The sequence below is a fragment of the Rana temporaria genome, chromosome 10 (assembly GCF_905171775.1).
Source record: "Rana temporaria chromosome 10, aRanTem1.1, whole genome shotgun sequence".
Taxonomy (NCBI): domain Eukaryota; kingdom Metazoa; phylum Chordata; class Amphibia; order Anura; family Ranidae; genus Rana; species Rana temporaria.
In genome coordinates this window covers 52582689-52606933 of record NC_053498.1, presented here as the reverse complement: position 1 = coordinate 52606933, position 24245 = coordinate 52582689, and the positions used below count along the sequence as shown (strand labels likewise).

The window sequence follows — 24245 nt, the reverse complement described above, 5'->3', positions numbered from 1 at the left end:
TGTGAGCACAGAAAAGACATTTGTGGTTATTTCATTATAAAATGTTATGTTGTTATATTTGTCTGACCTACACGCGCCTCTTTGAATTGTAAGCAGGATGACTGAATGATCAAAATCAATGTCAAACTGGCCAAAAAAATTAATTTCAGTGGGGGTTGAATAATTTTGAATACAACTGTACATACATACATATATATATCCCTGTCATGCTTTTTCTCTATTAGTAGGAACGTTTACATTCCTTGTAATAAGAATAAAAGTGACTTTGTTTTACACTGTTCTTTTAAAAAAAAAAAAAAAAAAAAAAAAAGTGCCAACTTTACTGTGGTCTTATTTTTTTTTAATGCAAAAAAGTGATTTTTTTTCCAAAACAAGTGCGCTTGTAAGACCGGTGTGACAGAAATTATTGCAACAACCGCCATTTTATTCTCTAGGGTGCTAGAAAAATGTATATATATATATATATATATATATATATATATATATATATATATATATATATATATATATATACACACACACATTATATATATATATATATATATATATATATATATATATATATATATATATATATATATATATATACACACACACACACACACACACACACACACACATACATACATACATACATACATACATATATATATATATATATATATACACACACACACACACACACACACACACACATACACACATATATATATATATACACACACATACAGATGTACAGACCAAAAGTTTGGACACACCTTCTCATTCAAAGAGTTTTCTTAATTTTCATGACTATGAAAATTGTAGATTCACACTGAAGGCATCAAAACTATGAATTAACACATGTGGAATTATACATAAAAAAGTGTGAAACAACTGAAAATTAATTTTTATATTCTAGGTTCTTCAAAGTAGCCACCTTTTGCAGCAGACACATATCTAGAACTGTTAAGATGAGACTGAGTGAAACAGGCCTTCATGGTAGAATATCGGCTAGGAAACCACTGCTAAAGAAAGGCAACAAGCAGAAGAGACTTGTTTGGGCTAAAGTACACAAGGAATGGACATTAGACCAGTGGAAATCTGTGCTTTGGTCTGATGAGTCCAAACTTCATAGTCATGAAAATAAAACACACACACACACAAAACATATATATATATTTTATGCCTGCGGTGATCAAAAATATTTATTTGCGTGAAAAAATTGTATAAAATTTTATTTGGGTACAGTTTTGCATGACAACACAAATTACCAATTAAAGTAGTGCCATGCTGAATGTCAAAAAAAAGGAAAAAAAAAAAAAAAGAAAGAAAGAAGCCTGGTCATGGAGGGGGCAAAACCTTTCGGAGTGGAGTTGGTTGAAGATATTTTTTGGGATGATCAGTCATTTCTAGTATCTATGCAAACATTTTACGATTTCTAACAATATAAAAAAGCCGCGCCCAATATCAAAACAAATAAATATGTAACATTGGACAGTCCATAAATAATGAGAGTGGTAATGGATTTCAACCAATCATCCAGCAAATAGTATCAGTAAAATGATCAGAGGCCGATTTGCATGTAGGAACATTAGCTTGTCAGATTTTCAATGCACCTGGTGACATGCATACAATCTGTGTTATCCCACCACCAGAAACATATATCAGCTTACCAGATGGCAAGCCTTTGGTGCAGTTGGCTATAGCCCAGCCACGGCCTTTTGATCCCCTGGACTAGGATACTCCGAGATTGCCAGCCAAATAGCAGCCTTAGTATGGAAAGTGATGAGTGTTTGCGGTTTAGGACGCAAACACAACCCGTCAGCAAAACAGCAGTGATAAACCAGTCCGATTCGCATGTAGCGGGAAAACAGAGGGACGCAATAGCGTGATACCGTAGGTATAACAAATTTATTTAAAACAGTAGTGTAAGTTTAAAAACAGCATGTAACAGGTAAAAAGCCGGCCGGCTTGAGGAGCCCTCCTCCTAGGCGTGGTGACGTCACTGACGCTGCCTCCAGACGCGTTTCGTCCTATTGGACGTTATCAATGGGCTATAGCCAACTGCACCAAAGGCTTGCCATCTGGTAAGCTGATATATGTTTCTGGTGGTGGGATAACACAGATTGTATGCATGTCACCAGGTGCATTGAAAATCTGACAAGCTAATGTTCCTACATGCAAATCGGCCTCTGATCATTTTACTGATACTATTTGCTGGATGATTGGTTGAAATCCATTACCACTCATTATTTATGGACTGTCCAATGTTACATAGTTATTTGTTTTGATATTGGGCGCGGCTTTTTTATATTGTTATATTTTTTCTGTTATCGCACGCTAGCCGCTGCCTGAGGACTGTGTTGTGGCAGCGCGGTTTTGTTGTTTTACATTTTACGATTTCTGCCAGGGCATGCAAAATTTTGAGCACAGCTGTATACCATACCAGCACCGTTCACCCATTCGTATTATGTTGGTTGGATTTCTTAAAAATAAAGAAAAAAAAACTGATTGAGAAGCAGGATGGAAAGGAGGGTCCTGTGTACCAGGTTCTTTTGGGCAAGTCTGGTACAAGGAGAATACATCTTCCTCTCCTGCTCTATCTTTGGGGGGGGGGGGGGGGGGGGCAGATAACCTGAGACCAGGAAATTATCAAAGCATCCAAAAGCCAGCACTACAGAATTCTTGTTCTTGCCCACAAACAGCAGTGTTTTTTGTTAAATCTGGAAGCTAGGATGCCTACATCCAAAGTCTGCCTATTTCTCACATATGAGATTTAAGATGTCTGGAAGGGCCCATTACCTTCGATACAAGCAATGGTGGCTGAAGTAATCTGCCTGCCTTCCCGTTGTCAACTCCAGGGATGTGGGGACCACAGAGACAGTTGCACAGAGATATCATCTATCTTGATTTGATCACGCTTGCTTTTTTCAAGGCTGCATGACATCTGATGCACCCTTGTCAGTTAATGTGGACTACAGCCATGGCACTTTCTAACTGTATTCCGATTTGGTGTTCTCGCAGAAGTGGGGCCCAGTGTTAGAGCCATTTGTATTGCTCTAAAACAGGGATATGCAATTAGCGGACCTCCAGCTGTTGCAGAACTACAAATCCCATGAGGCACAGCAAGGCTCTGACAGCCACGAGCATGACACCCAGAGGCAGAGGCATGATGGGATTTGTAGTTTTGCAACATCTGGAGGTCCGCTAATTGCATATCCCTGCTCTAAAATCTAGGATTTTGATAGGGAGTTTGGCTTCCACTGGTGACCATGGTCCCTGGATCATGAGAGACTGGCACACTCCTACACAGCCAGAAATAATTGCATCTGTTATCAATTTGTAGTGATAAGGAAGGAAATGCTACACTACAGTTTAAGGCTGTGCTGGAGATCCACAAAAATGTCCTGCTTGGCTGAATGGCAGGACCGGAGCATAGGTTGGTGGAAATAAACATATTTGCTCCAGGTTAACAAGATGTTGTGTTAGAGAGGCCTAAAACACGCATTGAGACCCTCACTGTGGGATGTCTCTTGAATTCCAATTGAGTGCGGAAAAACTTTGGCTCTCGTAGTCTTAATACCTAAACCAGGGAAAGACCCCCTGCTCCCAGAGTCATGTCGCCCTATAGCTCTCCTTCAAGCGAATGTTAAAATCCTTGTCAAGATCTCAGCCCTGCGATTTGGTCATACCGAGTTTGATCCATTCTGATCAAGTGGGGTTCATGCCCAAAAAAAAACACTGCCTTCAACCTCAGAAGACTTACTGAGGATACTATTGGCTCTAGAGTGGTAGCCAGTTTGGATGCCGCTAAGGCATTTGACCCCGTGGAGTGGAGTAATTTGTGGAAATGTCTTTGGAGGTTCGGCTTTGGCCCAAACTTCATAAAATGGCTCCATCTTGTATATCAAGGTTCCCACTGTCAGGATCCAAGTTAACAATAGTGTTTTAGTCTCTCTCAGCACCCGTATCCCCATTGCTATATGCTGTAGAACCTCTCGATATCAGAGCGCACCAGCCATCAAGGGTCTCCATATGGGTCCCCGTATGGGTTCAATAACCAAAGTCATCCGTTTACAGTTGTGCTCATAGGTTTACATACCCTGGCAGAAGTTATGATTTCTTGGGCATTTTTCAGAGAATATGAATAACAAACTTCTTTCACTAGTGGTTAATATTTGACTGAAGCCATTTATTATGGATCAAACGTGTTCTCTTTTTAAATCATAATGGCAACAGAAACTACCCAAATGACCCTGATCAAAAAGTACACGTGATTTTGGCCCGATTACATGCACACAAGTTGACACAAAGGGGTCTGAATGGCTATAAAAAGGTTAACCTCTGTGTATGTATGTGTGTATAAAAAGGATGAGTTTCTGGACTCCTGACATACCCTTGCATCTTTCATCTAGTGCTGCACCGACATTTCTGGATTCTCAGTCATGGGGAAAGCAAAAGAATTGTCAAAGGATCTGCGGGGAAAAGGCATTTGAACTGTATAAAACAGGAAAAGGATGTACAAAGATATGCAAGGAATTGAGAATGCCAAATCAGCAGTGTTCAAACTCTAATCAAGAAGTGGAAAATGTGGGGTTCTGTTGAAATCAAACCATGGTCAGGTAGACCAACTAAAATTTCAGCCACAACTGCAAGGAAAACTGTTCGGGATGCAAAGGAAAACCCACAAATAACTTCAGGTGAAATACAGAACTCTTTAAAAACATGTGGTGTGGCTGTTTCAAGATGCACAATAAGGAGGCACTTGAATAAAGATGGGCTGCATGGGCGAGTCACCAGAAGAAAGCCATTACTACACAAATGCCATGAAGTATCCTGCTTACAATATGCCAAACACCACCGAGACAAGCCTCAAACCTTCTGGCAAAGTCATTTGGAGCGATTAGACCAGAATTGAGCTTTTTGGGCCAAAATCAAACACGCTACATTTGGAGAGGAATCAACAAGGCCTACGATGGAAAAAAGGTACAGAGGTGGGTCGCTGATGTTTTGGGGATATGTGCGCTACAAAGGGACATGAAATTTGGTCAAAATTGATGGCAAGATGAATGCAGTATGTTATCAAAAAATACTGGAGAAACATTTGCATTCATCAGCCAGGAAGCTGCGCATGGAATGTACTTGGATATTTCAACATGACAATGATCCAAAACACAAGGCTAAGTTGACCTGTCATTGGCTACAGCAGAATAAAGTAAAGGTTCTGGAGTGGCCATCTCGGTCTCCTGACCTCAATATCATTGAGCTACTCTGGGAAGATCTCAAAAACGTGCAGTTCATGCAAGACAGCCCAAGAATTTAGAGGAATAGGCAGCTTTACCATCTGAGAAAATAAAGAGCCTCATTCACAAATACCACAAAAGACCTCAAGCGGTCATTGACGTTAAACAAGGTATTAAGAACTGGGGTATGTAAACTTTTGATCAGGGTCAATTGGGTAATTATGATTCAAAAAGAGTAAAAACAGTCGATTGAAAATAAATGGCTTCAGCCAAACTAACCCAGAGAGTGAAAGAAAAAAAGTTTGTGTGTCATTCATATTCTCTGAAAAAGGGCCAAGAAATCATAAATTCTGCCAGGATATGTAAACTTATGAGCACAACTGTATATGCGGATGACATGCTTCTCTATTTGGAGAATGTTGGCCCCTTTTTAACAGCTGCCTTGCCGTTCAAACGATTTGGGATTTACTCTACAAATTAATTGAACAAATATCAAATTCTAGCCCATAAACATAAGCGCACCCCATGCGGACCAAGCTGCCCTTACCTCTGGTAAGAGCAAGCCGGATCAAGTATTCGGGTATCCAAGGATTCCTGCTCTCTGCTGGATTATATTGGCCTTAATCTTGAACCCCTTTATGACACTCTAAAGTCCAAAGCCCAGACCTGGTCTGCCTTCCCCTCGGATTTATGGGGCGTAGTAACTTAGTAAAAATGATACGCCTCAAACTTCTTTACGTCTTTTGACATGCTCCTCTATACATCCCACCCTGCATCCTCAAATCAATGGGATCCATGCCCAATACATTTGTTTGTGGTGCCTGTCGTCACAAACTGGCTTGGTGAACTTTGAAATGCCCCATAAACTTAGGCAGCACTGCCTTACCTGATCTCACCCTGTACTACATTGCTTCCCAGCTCTCACTTCTACTTTAAGCAGGACAATGGGGACAGGTATGCCACTCTAGTGTGTTCTCAAACTCCTAATTCAGAGGTACATGCCCTTCTAATCCTCTCTCGAGGCACCAATGGGCTGTTCCACTGTAGCATTAGGGGTTGTATGCTATTCCATCACTGCAAAATTTGGCAGCTTGCCACGAATATAATTAAAGCTTCCCCTTTTCATGCTCATACGTCCCTATGGAACAATCCGCAACTGCCCGAATTGTCATTTATCCCAGACCATACCACTCTGGATAAACAAAGGGGTCACCTACCTTTTGCATGTGCTAGCCAATGGTGCAGTCAAATTGTTTTAAGAACTTAAAATAGGATTTGGAGCGCCCGATCATGTTTTTCGGTACCTCCAACTACATAAAGCCTTCAACTCTTTAATTCCCTGACTATTCCTAGCCTATTATCACCATATTTTGTAGAGATAATTACCGGCCAAGATCCCAAGGAACTCATCCAAGTATTCTATACCCAATGCCTGTTGCCCTCGGCAACCATCCTTATTCACCAACTGAAGTCCGGTTGGACAGACGTAGGGGAGGTAACGGATGAAAAATGGGGTGAGATTTTAGGAGCGTGCAAATCTGTTTCCCCCAAGCTATCTGACCACCTCACACATTTATCCATCCTCCACCAATCTTATCTCACACCCACTCTAGGTATAGGGCAGATCATAGTCCAGCATGCACCAAATGTGGAGACCCCAGAGGTACTTTATCACTTACCATAGTTCTGCCCCTCCATCCAAGGATATAGGACACAGGTGGTCAAATTTCTCCATGACAGAATGGGCTCCCCCTCTGTCCTTAATCCCACAACAATGTATACTAGGCCTCCTTCCTATCTCTGTGGAGGACAAAAACCTGAAACACTTTACACAGCTAAAATGCAATTTGCTAAAACCTGGATCAAGGAGTTGCCCAACCCTCCAACAAAGGATTGTGGCTGTAAACACCACCCTTCCCTATGAAAAGGTGCTATATATGCATCCCAATAAATATAAAAAAATCTGGGGCTGGTGGTTGGAAAAAGCTTCCACCTGTACCAACACAGAATAACTTCCTGTAACAGGTCATCATATCCTAGCACAGACACTTCCTGCATCCCCTCTACGTGTCCCTAGCTCAGGCCCTTACTCTTACACATTTGTTTTTTTGCGATTTAAATGTATTGGCAAATGTAGTGAGCCTTTCCCATTATTCTTTGTCATATACCTCATCTTTATTTTTTATTGCCGTTTTTGTTAAAGTGCATTTAAAAAAAAAAAAAACACACCTCGGAAGCGGTTGCACAACCAATCCCCCTAACATGGCCACGCAGGGCGCACTCAAATAGTGAAATTACTACATTACCACCAATGGCAGGTGATTATATCGCTGGCTAAATAACAGAGGCCAACTATGTATACTAAGAAGGGAATAAAACACCTCAGAACCTTCCCCAGGTAATGATCCCATCGTGGAGGACGATGCCAACCATGCCTGCCACACCTTATCAAATTTTTTGGGGCATCTGCTTGATATGTCCATGCCAACCCCTAAAGTACTCAGGATGTTCATTTCTGTATGACCTCGTCAATGCACTCAATCTTTTGAACTTGTAGTGCATGTTGCACTGTTTGTACAAATCCTTTTTACAATCCTTTTTATACAATAAAACGATTTTTGATTTAAAAAAAAATTGTCTCCCCACTCTTGAGAGTGGAAGGAAGGGTTGAACTTAGGTGTTTGAATTTGAAGCCTAGGTAGAGTGGTTAGGTGCTCTGCGCTTTAAGAAGGTAGAGGCTACTGAGGAGAATGTTTTGAAATCTTGCTCTGTGGAAGTACAACCTTTCCTCTTGTGACCTGTTTGATGAATTGGTCAAGTGCCTCCCCAAAAAGACATCTTCCTTGAAAATGGCATACATGTGGGGTGCTTTTTGCAGGCAACTTCATCTGTCCAGGCTTTGAGCTAAAACATTCTACGTATGCGAATGGAGTATAAAGGCATTCTGGAAATTTATCACGAGACATTCTAGGGCATACACACAAAAAAGAGCAGAGTAGAAGGTAACCACTTCCATTCAAGCACAATTCTGGAAAATATGATCCCCTTGGTTGTTTATTTCCATAGTCCAGTTAGCTACAGTTTGATATACTGAAATTACAGCCATAGCTAGTTGTAGGGCTTGGCCTGCCAGAGTAAAGAGAGCCTTCAGAAGCATCTAAAACTTTCTATTTTCAAAATCCTTAAATGAAGGAACATGTTCAGTAGGTACATCGAGAAGTTTATTTACAACAGACTGCAACCAACATAAAATCACACACACACTTTTTTTTCAACCTTGCCTACTATGCAGGATCCACTACAGCAGGGATATGCAATTAGCGGACCTCCAGCTGTTGCAGAACTACAAATCCCATGAGGCATAGCAAGACTGACAGCCACAAGAATGGCACCCAGAGGCAGAGGCATGATGGGACTTGTAGTTTTGCAACAGCTGGAGGTCCGCTAATTGCATATTACTGCACTACAGGAACAGAGACCACTTTTTAGTGAAGTCTTTATCCACTGGATAGAGTTCCGCAAAGTCTTTTGGAGGAGTCAAATCTATTTTGGAGTGATCTAAATCATCATAGTTTGTCGATTATATTTGTTTATGAACAGGGAATGTCTTAACAGTTTTTACAGGTCTTTGTGCCCAAAGAGGCCTGGCGAGATGGAAGAGAATCAACTACAACAATGCCAAAACTTCTCTGTACAACAGCTGTGAGCTTATCCACGTTAACAAGCATAATGCGATCTGCAGCCTTCGCCAACACGGTTTCTCCACATTCTGCGACTCCCTCATCTAGGGCAGGCATATCAGAATATGACTAAAGTAGAGACAAATGGGCTGGAAAATGGGCTTTATGTAGCCTTGGACAAAAATGGCTGTATTTATGTAGCCTTGGACAAAAATGGCTGTATTCATTTTGCACTCTTGTGACCAGTTTTCAGCTGAAGTCCGGTCTCTGTTGACGTCACAGAAATCAGTATCCAGTCTGGATCCACCAGGTGCCTGGACTGATATCTGTCTCAGGCTCTCAGCTCCCGGTGAGAGCCTGAGGTAGCCGCTCCCCACCGCTCAACGATCCAGTGAGCGCAAGGGGGGGGGGGGGGGCGGCAGAGTGGTTCTTAGTGCAGAAGTGCCGGGGGACAGCTGCAGCATCAGACTGATGCTGCATCCACCTAGGTAAGTATGATTCTGTAAAAAAAAAATACTTTTAATTGCATATAGTTTTATGTGGGCCTTTATATTCTGGTGGAACCACTTACATTACTGGATAGGACATCCTGAGGACTACAGGTGGTGATACAAGTTCACCCTACAGGGGGCATATTAATTCTAAGCTTTCATTACTTTTTACATAAAGGGTCCATATGTTCTAGCAAGAGTCCTCTTTATTCAAGGTGTCGGCACACTTGGGTGTTGGGATCTTTCTATTTAGAAGTTCCCTTTACATTTTCTAACATATTTGGACTTATTTGGGACCATTACTTTTTTTTTTAATTTTTACTCTTTATCAAGATATACTTGTTTTTGATTTTCACTAATCACTTTTAGCATGGCAATATAGTTGTATCTATCTATACAATTGGTCTAATGGGTTTTGCCAGCTGCCATGTCTTTTTGATATGCCAGCGTGATATCAGTTTGTTTACAACAGAAGTGGAAGTACATCGTGCAGCCAGAGGTGTGATGCAACACCAGCAACCTGGCTGAGCAGGAATTTTTAGCATCAAGTTTAAAATTTTACACTGTAAAGTGAATACGTTCCAAGAATACATTCATATACCCATTTTGTACAGCAATAGGCAGATATAGGTTGACAAGGTCTTCCCTGTCCATGATGCTGGATATAAAGTCAATGCGTCGTCCTTTATGATGTGCATACCCCCAAAGGGGTCTTCAGGGTCTGGTTTTCATAGCGATGGATCATGGCCCTGGATCTGTATAGAACATGTAGCATTAAATGCCAAGGTGAGTGTCCATGCAGGATCCAGTGCCTGAAGCAACATTACAGGCTGCCCCAACAGCATGGGATCTGGGTACATCTCAGAAGGTTTTATAGAGGTTGTGGTAACCTGGGTGCACTTAAAAACTACATTTAAAAATGAAGAGTTGAAGAAGCCGAAGATGAAACAAACTAGCTAAGTGAAGAGTGATTTCTCCACAAGGGAGAAGAGAGGTCCATCACCTTAGGACAGCAACAGAAAAAAAAACACAGGGTGAGGTAGGGTTCATGGGGAGGCACTCAGGAGGCATGCCCTTGAAAGCTTTGCCAGCATCCAGTCACTTAAAGTACGAGCCTATAACCAAGGGCTTATGAATACTTGCCTGTGTCCTGAATTGTATGATGATAGACCAATGATTGTGTATTGCAGATAAAATCTACTGAGACAAAACCAATCTGAGAGCTAGTGGTGGAGTGCTACTGCTGCTACAGCATACTCTGTTCAGCTAAAATAAGACTGGAGGCAGATTACCCAAGTGAGAAATGACAAACAGAGCTTAACTGGCTCCCCTGCGCTAATCGCCATAGTTGCAGGGCAAGCGTTTTAAGGGGGTTGCGCGTACACCCGCCACGGTACAGAGGAGCCACTGCGTGTGCCCGGTGGCTAAGATGTCCGCCGGGCATCCGCGATCTCTCCTGACAGAGCCAGAACGTGTGTGTGTGTGTGTGTGTGTGTGTGTGTGTGTGTGTAATTAGATATATAGAGGGGAGGGAGAGGGAGATCCATATCTATACACATACATACATGTTCTGGCAGGGGAGAGGAGACAGATTGTGTGTTCCTAGTATATAGGAACACCGATCTGCAACATTGAGGGAGTTCCCCCCCAAATTCTGGCAGAAAAACATGCTGCTCATTTTCATAAGCATGTGTGCATAAGGGCCTCAATTCACATGAAAGTGCATTTTACTAAAAATTAAACACTATAACCACATACTAAATTGTTTAAAGTCCATCTCCAATATGAACACCAAGTATGTTTTCTACACATACAACATTAGGGAAATCTACTTTAACATGCCCCATCATTAAAAGAATGCTAGCTAGATGAAAATTGCCAGTACAGGGGGTCCCCGACTTACAAACGCTTGAGTTATGAACTTCTACTTACGAACCGGGCACTGCGGGGACCCTCTGCCATTTTCCGCAGACTGTCTGCTGTTTTGCACATGCGCGGCCAGACGGAGCCTCGGAAAATGTCACAAATGTCCGTAATTGGTGCAGAACGGCATTCGACGGAACATCGGAAATTACCGGTCTGAGCATGTGCACCGACTAATGAACATTTCCGAGCTACAAAAAACAGGAGGAAAGTCCCTAATGGTTCGTAACCCGGGGACCCCCTGTACACCAACACGTGTAAAATCAAGTTACAATTTATTTTTTCAGTTGTATTGAAAAAAAAAAAAAAAAAAGTGTTTTGGATGCTGGAATTGAACGAAATACACTGTAATGCCGCCTACACGCGATCGGAAATTCCGTAAAGAAAGGTCCGATGTGAGCTTTTGGTCGGAAATTCCGACCGTATGTAGGCTCCAATGGAATTTTTCTGTCTGGAATTTCCGCCTAGAAAAATTTGAGAGCTGGTTCTCAAATTTTCCGACGGGAAAAGTTATTGTCAGAAATTCCAATCGTCTGTATGCAATTTCGATGGAGAAAAAACCTACGCATGCTCGGAATCAAGTCGACGCACGCTTGGAAGCATTGAACTTCATTTTTCTCGACTCATCGTAGTGTTGTTCGTTACCGTGGTCGGAATTGTGTGACCGTGTGTATGCAAGTTTGAGCCAAAATTCAGTCGGAAAAGTTTTCTTGGCGGAAATACTGATCGCGTGTACGTGGCATTAGGCTAGGTTATATATACACACACACACACACACACACACACACACACACACACACACACACACACACAACATTTAAGGGAGGGAAAAACGCACAGGCAAGCTTTGTTACTTTTGTTTCTTAATTTGCAGTGTTTTTTTGTGCTTAGTTTGGAGTTCTCAGTTACACTTTTACCATACTTAGCACTCTAGTATTGCATTTTTTTTAAATTACCGTTTCTATTAGTTTCCGGTTTTCAATGAGTTGTCTCTTGTCTTTGATCTCATTGGATGCTACCCATGTCTTTATTTGGTCCCGCAATCGCTGTCAATAAGTATATAAATACATTCAGTAAGCGAATATATACATCAAAAACTTTTGAAAATGAAAATCATGCACACTGCATATAACATTAAGCACAAAGACACTCTCATACATGTTCGATCTAGATCACAGAGCTTCCATCTTGAACATTCCATCTACTGCAAACACTGAAGACCTATTGGGTTAACATTAAAAGGGAATTTGTCTGTAAGAAGGAAAGCACTACTATTCAGGTCTTTAACTAAATTCACATTCTGCAGAGGCTGTCCTTATCTTGAGTAATAAAGCAGAGCACTAAAAACCCTAATTAATCTTTAACGTGAAACTAAAAAGGCAAAACATTTTGTTTTTCAATTTGGATAGAGTACAGGAGAGCTATAGTGTAAAAAATAGTGCAGCGCAAATAAAATCATAAACAATAAAATAATAATTAAATATCAAAGAAAGTCCATAAAGTGCACAAGTGAAAAATTCCAAATGGTGCTCCAATGTAAAGTGACTGAGTGCAGTAAATCAGAAAATCTGTGATCCACAGGTAAAGTATCCTCCACCAATGTAAATAGATAGATGGCCTCTCACCTTAGCCATTCGACCATGGCTAGGTCACAGAGCATATTACACCTCCCAGGTATAAGCAAAAAACCTTGAATCCCAATAGGCAGGCAGCTACCAGCAACTCAGCTCAGCCAATTTCCAGATCAGCAGGAGGGTATATGTGAATGAGAGAGGAAACAGACTAGTGCTCTCTGTATAGTAAACTAAGTATTTATTAAAAAAACAGGTAACAGACTCACAATTAGTGGCACTCAAAGCCGAGTGTGAAGCATAAATAACATGTATCGGAGCTGCAGGCTTCCGAATGCACGATCTGTTCACAAAGCAGCGTGTGAGACGGCGAGCGCGGGTGACGTCACGTGACTCCTCCCCCTTTCGTACGTTACGTCCCAATGGGCGGGACTTCATCAACATAGGGTGGGGAGATCAACGTGTGCGTCCCGCAGTGTGTTATATAGTGTGCCGTTGCCTCAGCAACCTAGCACAACAATAAAGACCTGCCAACGGCGCCATCTTGTGTCTATATAATAGAAGACGGCCAGTCATACTTAGCAAATTGCCAAGCAGACCGAAAAAACCTCTATGTTCAACATAAAGTAAATAAAAAGGGCAGATACAATATTCATTAAAAAAATCATTAAATCAAATTAATAGATATAATTAGAATTAAGTGACATCAGCCACGGTCGCCTTCTCACTAACAATTAAATATTATGAATGACACCATTGACATTCATTTACTGCCTAACATAGCAAATGTTGCCATATCAAGCAGTACGGAACAAATTACCAATAATTTGTAATATCACAATCCGTCAATACCAACATATTACAACAGTATATAATATACAGTATATAAATAAAAATTAAAATTCATATAAAATTCATATGTAATCTATATAAAATCATGTACAAAAAAAAAAAATAATAATTTTTTCCCATATATAAAGATTTCATATATAATTCATATAAAATTCCCCAATACACAAAACAAATAATCAGAGTACAAAAAATTTCTAAAAATTACTAGCGATTGGAAATAAAACAATTGAGATCAAACTCAACGTTAAGGCCGGCCGGGGAGGAAACTTTAGTTTCATATATCCAGAATGATTCTCGACGGCTAAGTTGCCGGATATAGTGTCCCCCTCTCCAATGCTTAGCAACTTTTTCGATGCCCCAAAATTTGAGACCTTTAGGGTCCCTATTGTGGCATTCTCCAAAGTGCTTTGATACACTGTGGTTTCGAATACCCCGCCGTATATTGCTAACATGTTCTCCCACTCTCACGTGTAACTCACGTGAGGTGCGCCCAACATATTGCAATCCGCACTGGCATTCGAGCATATACACCACACCCACAGTCGAGCACGTGATCAAATCTTTAATAGGGAATTCTGTCCCAGTGACATGAGAAACAAAAGACTTGCGCTTTTTGATATTAAATTTAGCATGTTTGCAAGTTGCACATCTGCCGCACGCATAAAAGCCTGACAAAAAGTTAAAAAGTTTTGGCCGAGGGATAACTGGCGGATCTATCACTCCTGGGGCCAGGCGGTCCCTAAGACAGGGGGCCTTCTTATACACAAATTTAGGACGCTCAGGGAGAACAGGGCCAAGGACCATATCTCCTTTTAGCACAGGCCAATGTTTGGCCACTATTTTCTCAAACTTTTTGTGTTGTATGTTGTAATCTAATAGCATTTTATAATTGGCTACTTCTGAATTAACATCAGGGGGTCTATCTTTAAGGCTTCATTTCCACTGGCGTTTTTACAGCCACTGTTAGGCTTTTTTACAGCTTAAAAACGCCTGTCCATGTTTATTTTGTAAAAAAAAAAAAAAAAAAAAAAATTTTTTTGTGATCTGCAGCTTTAAAAATGCCGCGGTCGCGTTTTTGAGCGTTTAACGTCTGGCGTTTTTACAGCTCTACTCTGGAGCTTCAGAACGCCCTGGTTCTTGCACTTGCACTTGCAGCTCAAAAACGCCTATGTGGGAATGAAGCCATAGAATAACATGGACAGGCGTTTTTAAGCTGTAAAAAACGCTCAGAAATGTGGCTGTAAAAACGCCAGTGGAAATGAGGCCTTATGATCAAACTCCTGTCAGTATTCCTGACTTTTTCTATTTCCTCCTTGATCACAGGCAAAGAGTAGCCTTTGGCCACAAATCTAGCAGCTAATTCTTGAGATTGTACTATGAAGTCAGATTCTAGTGTGCAATTCCTACGCAGCCTTACAAACTGGCCTCGAGGAATATTGCACAGCCACAATCGATGGTGGCAGCTAGTTAGTGGGATATACCCATTTCTGTCTACAGTTTTGAAATGATTTCTGGTGACTAATCTGGGCCCAGATTTGAATATTTCAAGATCCAGGAAGGTCACCTGTTCACAAGAGACCGTCCACGTTAAGACAATCCCCTGATCATTGGAGTGGAGTCTGCTCATAAACAACTCCAATGAGGACAGGTCCCCCTCCCAAATCATCACCAAATCATCAATATACCTGAGGTAGCAAAGTAATTGTGGTGGCGTGTCCTGGAAGACCACGTCTCGCTCCCAGCGGGCCATGAACAAGTTGGCCACACTGGGAGCGAAACGGGCCCCCATCGCAACACCGCACGAGAAAAAACTCCTTGTTAAACCAAAAGTAATTGCTCTCCAAGCAAAATCTCAAACCATCCAAAAGAAAACATACATGCTCTGGCTTCAAATCAGTAGCCTCCAGGGCCCATGCAACTGATGCCAAAGCAGCATCATGACCAATTATGGTATACAGAGATCCCACATCTGCGGTCACCAGTATAGTATTATCTGTACATGGAATAGAATTCAAAATTTGAATAATTTGCTTGGTATCCCGCAAATAGGCGGGAACTTTACACACTAGTGGTTGCAAGAAAACGTCCAAGTACTGCCCCAGCCGGGATGTAACGGAATCAATTCCATTTACTATTGGACGTCCCGGGGGTCTTTCCGCATCTTTGTGTAATTTGGGCAAAAAATATATTATCGGGGTCCGACGATGGTAAGGATCTAAATATGCAGCCTCCTTTTTGTTAAGGACACCTGATTCCTTGCCCTCTTCTATTAACAAATGGAGTTTATTTTTAAGCTTAACCATAGGGTCACCCCGCAAAAGGAGGTAGGTACTGTGGTCACCCAGCAGCCTACACATCTCCTCATAATAGTAGGCCTTGCTGAGGACCACTAGGCCCCCCCCTTATCTGCCGGGCGAATCACAATATCTGCCGGGCGCAATGATATTGTGATTCGCCCGGCAGATAAGGGGGGGGGGGGCCTAGTGGTCCTCAGCAAGGCCTACTATTATGAGGAGATGTGTAGGCTGCTGGGTGACCACAGTACCTACCTCCTTTTGCGGGGTGACCCTATGGTTAAGCTTAAAAATAAACTCCATTTGTTAATAGAAGAGGGCAAGGAATCAGGTGTCCTTAACAAAAAGGAGGCTGCATATTTAGATCCTTACCATCGTCGGACCCCGATAATATATTTTTTGCCCAAATTACACAAAGATGCGGAAAGACCCCCGGGACGTCCAATAGTAAATGGAATTGATTCCGTTACATCCCGGCTGGGGCAGTATTTGGACGTTTTCTTGCAACCACTAGTGTGTAAAGTTCCCGCCTATTTGCGGGATACCAAGCAAATTATTCAAATTTTGAATTCTATTCCATGTACAGATAATACTATACTGGTGACCGCAGATGTGGGATCTCTGTATACCATAATTGGTCATGATGCTGCTTTGGCATCAGTTGCATGGGCCCTGGAGGCTACTGATTTGAAGCCAGAGCATGTATGTTTTCTTTTGGATGGTTTGAGATTTTGCTTGGAGAGCAATTACTTTTGGTTTAACAAGGAGTTTTTTCTCCAGCGGTGCGGTGTTGTGATGGGGGCCCGTTTCGCTCCCAGTGTGGCCAACTTGTTCATGGCCCGCTGAGAGCGAGACGTGGTCTTCCAGGACACGCCACCACAATTACTTTGCTACCGCAGGTATATTGATGATTTGGTGATGATTTGGGAGGGGGACCTGTCCTCATTGGAGTTGTTTATGAGCAGACTCAACTCCAATGATCAGGGGATTGTCTTAACGTGGACGGTCTCTTGTGAACAGGTGACCTTCCTGGATCTTGAAATATTCAAATCTGGGCCCAGATTAGTCACCAGAAATCATTTCAAAACTGTAGACAGAAATGGGTATATCCCACTAACTAGCTGCCACCATCGATTGTGGCTGTGCAATATTCCTCGAGGCTAGTTTGTAAGGCTGCGTAGGAATTGCACACTAGAATCTGACTTCATAGTACAATCTCAGGAATTAGCTGCTAGATTTGTGGCCAAAGGCTACTCTATGCCTGTGATCAAGGAGGAAATAGAAAAAGTCAGGAATACTGACAGGAGTTTGATCATAAAAGATAGACCCCCTGATGTTAATTCAGAAGTAGCCAATTATAAAATGCTATTAGATTACAACATACAACACAAAAAGTTTGAGAAAATAGTGGCCAAACATTGGCCTGTGCTAAAAGGAGATATGGTCCTTGGCCCTGTTCTCCCTGAGCGTCCTAAATTTGTGTATAAGAAGGCCCCCTGTCTTAGGGACCGCCTGGCCCCAGGAGTGATAGATCCGCCAGTTATCCCTCGGCCAAAACTTTTTAACTTTTTGTCAGGCTTTTATGCGTGCGGCAGATGTGCAACTTGCAAACATGCTAAATTTAATATCAAAAAGCGCAAGTCTTTTGTTTCTCATGTCACTGGGACAGAATTCCCTATTAAAGATTTGATCACGTGCTCGACTGTGGGTGTGGTGTATATGCTCGAATGCCAGTGCGGATTGCAATATGTTGGGCGCACCTCACGTGAGTTACACGTGAGAGTGGGAGAACATGTTAGCAATATACGGCGGGGTATTCGAAACCACAGTGTATCAAAGCACTTTAGAGAATGCCACAATAGGGACCCTAAAGGTCTCAAATTTTGGGGCATCGAAAAAGTTGCTAAGCATTGGAGAGGGGGACACTATATCCGGCAACTTAGCCGTCGAGAATCATTCTGGATATATGAAACTAAAGTTTCCTCCCCGGCCGGCCTTAACGTTGAGTTTGATCTCAATTGTTTTATTTCCAATCGCTAGTAATTTTTTGTACTCTGATTATTTGTTTTGTGTATTGGGGAATTTTATATGAATTATATATGAAATCTTTATATATGGGAAAAAATTTTTTTTTTTTTTTTTTGTACATGATTTTATATAGATTACATATGAATTTTATATGAATTTTAATTTTTATTTATATACTGTATATTATATACTGTTGTAATATGTTGGTATTGACGGATTGTGATATTACAAATTATTGGTAATTTGTTCCGTACTGCTTGATATGGCAACATTTGCTATGTTAGGCAGTAAATGAATGTCAATGGTGTCATTCATAATATTTAATTGTTAGTGAGAAGGCGACCGTGGCTGATGTCACTTAATTCTAATTATATCTATTAATTTGATTTAATGATTTTTTTAATGAATATTGTATCTGCCCTTTTTATTTACTTTATGTTGAACATAGAGGTTTTTTCGGTCTGCTTGGCAATTTGCTAAGTATGACTGGCCGTCTTCTATTATATAGACACAAGATGGCGCTGTTGGCAGGTCTTTATTGTTGTGCTAGGTTGCTGAGGCAACGGCACACTATATAACACACTGCGGGACGCACACGTTGATCTCCCCACCCTATGCTGATGAAGTCCCGCCCAACGTACGAAAGGGGGAGGAGTCACGTGACGTCACCCGCGCTCGCCGTCTCACACGCTGCTTTGTGAACAGATCGTGCATTCGGAAGCCTGCAGCTCCGATACATGTTATTTATGCTTCACACTCGGCTTTGAGTGCCACTAATTGTGAGTCTGTTACCTGTTTTTTTAATAAATACTTAGTTTACTATACAGAGAGCACTAGTCTGTTTCCTCTCTCATTCACATATACCCTCCTGCTGATCTGGAAATTGGCTGAGCTGAGTTGCTGGTAGCTGCCTGCCTATTGGGATTCAAGGTTTTTTGCTTATACCTGGGAGGTGTAATATGCTCTGTGACCTAGCCATGGTCGAATGGCTAAGGTGAGAGGCCATCTATCTATTTACATTGGTGGAGGATTCTTTACCTGTGGATCACAGATTTTCTGATTTACTGCACTCAGTCACTTTACATTGGAGCACCATTTGGAATTTTTCACTTGTGCACTTTATGGACTTTCTTTGATATTTAATTATTATTTTATTGTTTATGATTTTATTTGCGCTGCACTATTTTTTACACTATATGACTTTGGGACTTTTGATTTGAATTGATCCTTAGTGCTGGCTTGCAATTTTTTGTTTGTGTTTATTATTCCAGCGCGGAATTTTTCTCTATATTACAGGAGAGCTATAACCGGTTTTATTTTGCAATCTGTGTCCCCACTGGGTAGATTTCTAATCATTTCCTGGCCCATAGCCAAAACAGAAAGTGGGGTGAAAATCCCTCCAAGGTTGAAGGTTGTCACCAGAATTAGTCTCCTCTTTGGAAGATTTTCCCCTTATTCCTGTTCTGGCAAGGACAAAAAAAAAAAAGGGGTGAATTTCCCTATGGGGGACAGAAAGGGAAAAAAAAAAGACACTAACACACACACACACACACACACACACACACACACACACCAGGTGTTTTAATCTTCCTTCTATCCAAAAAAAGTTTTAGAAATCTTTAACCCCCCGCCCCCCAATCAACTTTTATAATCGTGGCCAGGGTACGTAGTTCATGTACCAATTATTTCTTGGAATCCATTTGGCCATTTTCCTGCCATGCAGGCAGGAGGGTGTTTCCATCCTCCCGTCCTTCAGATGACAGAAAAAAAAAAAAAGAAAAAAAAAAAACACAATACAGTATTGGTATAATGTTCAGCGCTAAACCATCTGATGAAAAAGATTAAAAGTTAAAAAAAATTATGAAAAGGCATGCATCTGCATGCTTACACATGAAGGTGCAACCATGTGAATGGATTTAAAGTTCTGGGGGATGAACTCCTAAAAATTACAGTCTCTAAATGGAGGCTGTAAAGGGAGAGAGGCTGCTTCAGGTGCAGGCTGGGGAACCCGATCACTCAACAAAGGGAAAGCAAAAAGGAGAGAGAAGCTTAGGAATTGATTCAGTATATAGGTGTAAAACACTAAAAACTGCGTGAAAATTGTTGGAGCACTTGTAGAGTGCTAGAGCAGGTGGGAGCTTCCACGTGCAGCGTCACAGGAGCACCCCCAGGAAGTCTCTATTGAGGGATCCATGAGCGTCGTGTGTTAGTCGCACCTGGAGCCTCAGTAAGCCTCCTGAGACATCGGCTTTGTGTCTCTGGGTGGGAGTGGTCCAGGGCCGTCAAACTAGGGAGCCGCACACACACTGGCTGGCCAATCAGAATGTGTTTCGAAGTCATGGCCTTGTCTTCTTCATCCTTTAAGGTTTTATACCTACAGTATCTCACAGAAGCGTGTACACCCCTTACATTTTTGTAAATATTTTATTACATCTTTTCATGCAACAACACTGAAGAAGAGACACTTTACTACAATGTAAAATAGCAAGTGTCAGCTTTCACAACAGTGTAAATTTGCTGTCCCCTCAAAATAACACACAGCCATTAATGTCTAAACTGCTGGCAACAAAAGTGAGTACACCCCTAAATGAAAATGTCCAAATTGGGCCCAGTTAGCCATTTCCCCTCTCCAGTATCATGTGACTCATTAGTGTTACAAGGTCTCAGGGGTGAATGGGGAGCAGGCGTGTTAAAAGTGGTTGTGACAGAGGCTTTTGGAGAGGACTGAATGCTAGCCTCTTGTCTACCGATTATGGGCCCTGGCATTTGGGAGAATGGTGCTCTTTGTGAGCTGTATGCCTGGGGACCCTTGAGGTCCCCCAAGACAGACTCTGGGAGCCCTGTATATGCCATATTAGAATGTTGGGACACATACTGTTAGAAGATGCGGATGTCAACTCCAGCCACCTGTCTGTTATAATGTAAATGAGTCTAGTATGGCTTCCAAGAGTCTTTCAGTCTATTGTTGGTTGTGCCAATTAACCCTGCAATTGTATGCAATAGTTCTGTGTTGATATGTATGATAAGGGTTCTTTCACACGGGCAGACTGTATGTACGCTTTTTAATCCATCCGTGTACAGATGAAAAAAGGGACATACATTAGTCCCTAGGAGATTGCGGGTGTCAGCGGATGTTCATCCGCTGACACCCGATCTCACCCGCTTCCGCAATCCTCCGATTCTGCAGACGGAGGAAAATAGGATTTTTTTGTACTCACCGTAAAATCCTTTTCTCTGAAGTCCATGGACAGACACAGCTCCTTAAATCTTGACAAGTGGGTTATGTTCCCTGTTTACAGGAGAGGACTAGGCAGAAACATGTTGGATATTCATATACATATGTCATTTAAACAGAGTTGAACAGCCCCGCCCAGGGGGCGGTCCCTCTGGACATAACCCTCCTCCCTGCAGCATGCAGCCTCAGTTCCTAACAAGCAGCACAAACCTAAAAAAGGAGGGGTGGGGGCTCTGTCCGTCCATGGACGACAAAGAAAAGGATTTTACGTTGAGTACAAAAAAATTAATTTTCACTTGTCGTCCATGGACGGACACAGCCTCTTCAATTCTTGACAAGTGGGACCTCCCCAAGCAGTGTCAAAAAATGAGGGGTGGGAACAGTATCAGTAAAAACAAACACACAACTTCACCCCAAACAGGCAGAGCTCCTCAACAGAGGAGATGCAACTTTAAACAGCCGCCTGCAAAACCTTGCGGCCGAAGGAAGCATCTGAAGATGCATGCACATCAACCTTGTAAAATTTTGAGAAAGTGTGGACGACCAAGTCGCCACTTTACACACCTGTGAGACTTATGGAGGACCAAGTATGGCGACTTGCAGGACAAGGCCGCCAACTCAAAAACCCTTCTGACAGACGTAATGGCCACCAAGAAGGCCACCTTCTGAGAAAGCATCGAGAGGAATCTCTCTGATGTCCTCGACGGGAGGCTTCTGAAGAACCGAGAGCACCAGATTAAAATCCCATGGGGGGGGGGGGGGAGAGGTGGTAAAAGAGGGGGGGGGGGGGGGGGGGGAGTATATGACGAACACCCTGCACAAAAGTACGCAACAGGGAATGGGTCGCCAAAGGCCGCTGAAAGAACACAGCCAAGGCTGAAATATGACCGTTAATGGTGCTTAAGGCAAGCTTCTGATCCATACCGCCCTGTAAAAACAGCAGGATCCTGGATACAGAATACGTCCGTGGACGACAACCCATCTCTTCGCACATAGAAATGTAGGCCTTCCAAGTGTGATGGTAAATCTTCCTAGAAGAAGACTTCCGTGCCCGCAACATAGTTGGAATGACAGAGTCGGAAAGACCTCGGTCCCTTAGAACCTGGCTTTCAATAATCATGCCGTTAAAGCCAGCGACTGTAAAGCAGGATGGAGTAAAGGACCTTGAGACAGAAGGTCCTCCCACATTGGCAGCCGCCAAGGCGCATCCGCCACTAGGCGCACGAGATCGGCGTACCAAGGACGCCGTGGCCAATCCGGGGCTATTAGAATCATCAGGATCCCCTCTAACTCCACTCTGCGGAGCCGACGAGGCAGCAACTTCAATGGGGGAAAGGCATAGATCAATCAATACAGCCCCCCTGACGCGGCCGCCCAGGCATCTCTGGACCTGGCCACCAACCTCGACACCTTGCGGTTGAGACGAGAGGCCAGGAGATCCACATCCGGTGTTCCCCATCTCCTGCAGGAGGAGTTGAAACACCTCCGGATGCAATGACCATTCTCCCTGGTCCAGCATCTGGCGGCTCAGGTAGTCTGCCTGCCAGTTTTCCACACCTGGAATGTAGACGGCCGACAGAGCCGGCACATTTCTTTCTGCCCATCTTAGAATGTGAGCGACCTCGGACGCTGCCGCCGAGCTCCGAGTTCTCCCCTGATGGTTGATATAAGCCACCGCCGTGGCGTTGTCCGACTGGATCCTGACCGGGCGGCCTTGCAACCTCCTTGACCACGAGGAGAGACATAGCTTGATCGCCTGAAGTTCCAAGACATTGATCGGTAGACGGGATTCGTCTAGAGTTCAATGACCCTGGGCCCATTGGACGCCCCCCCCTAGCCCGTGAGGCTGGCGTCTGTCGTAACCACCATCCACTGAAAGGGGAGAAAGGACTTCCCTGACTGAAGAGCCGGGGATCTCCGCCACCAAGTCAGAGAAGCCCTGACCAGGTGGCTGACCTGAATCTGACGATGGAGATCTGTTCCACTTGGACAGGATCTCCCTCTGTAGTACTCGTGTGGAACTGGGCGTACGGTACAGCCTCGAACGAAGCCACCATGAGGCCCAGAACTCGCATGCAAAACCGGAGAGACGACCATTTGCGGGACGTCAAAACTCTCACAGCAGACTGGAGCGTCTGCAATTTTTCCAGGGGTAGAAAGACCCTTGCTTCCGAGGAGTCAAGAATCAACCCCAGATATTGCAAACGCTGAGTCGGAACCAGGGCCGACTTCTGAATGTTTAAAACCCACCCAAATTCTTGGAGGGTCTGGCTGGTTATAGACATGTCCTTCCTTAATTCTGAGCCAGAAGCTGCTCTCAGAAGAAGATCGTCTAAGTAACCCACGATGGCAATGCCTCGCTGTCTCAGCAAAGCTAGGATCGGCGCGAGCACCTTGGTAAAAACTCTTGGTGCTGACGCCAAGCCAAAAGGGAGGGCCACAAACTGATAGCGGTCCTCCCCGATCACAAAGCGCAGAAACCTCTGGTGACTTGCGCAGATTGGTACATGCAAGTATGCGTCTTTGGATGTCCAAGGACGCCAGAAAGTGCGCAGCTACCACCGGGCAAATCGATTCCATGCAGAACTTCCTGTCCACGCGATGTAGCCATCGGCCCGGTCCGCTGTGAGTGAGACGACAACACCACCGCTCAGTCATGTGTGGACCTTGGAGCAAAGCTCACTGGCCACCCCAGGAGTCATGGGGCATGTCGTGGCAGACCCAGCCTCTTTGCAAAGGTGTGCTCACGCTCGCTGGCCGAACTGAGAAGACTACAAGGATCTAGGATATCCAGCCCGTCTCTCATCCGACATTCGATAGAAGTAAAAAAAGACAAAATAAAAATAAAATCTTTTCCTCCGGGCGCTGGGCCCAAAGGGAGCCATACATCCTTCTCCTTTGCTAGGCAGAACGAAACCGAGACTGCATGCTGCAGGGAGGAGGGTT

General features: G+C 43.0%; 1 protein-coding gene across 1 annotated transcript in view; it reads right to left on the bottom strand.

The window, feature by feature from the left end:
• The window catches only part of CNOT3 (CCR4-NOT transcription complex subunit 3), a 425129-nt gene that overhangs the window by 280080 nt on the left and 120804 nt on the right, over positions 1–24245 (bottom strand). Inside the window, 1 exon segment of the mRNA XM_040327617.1 lies at positions 12276–12365. Within this exon segment, the coding sequence (XP_040183551.1) occupies positions 12276–12365 (90 nt within the window).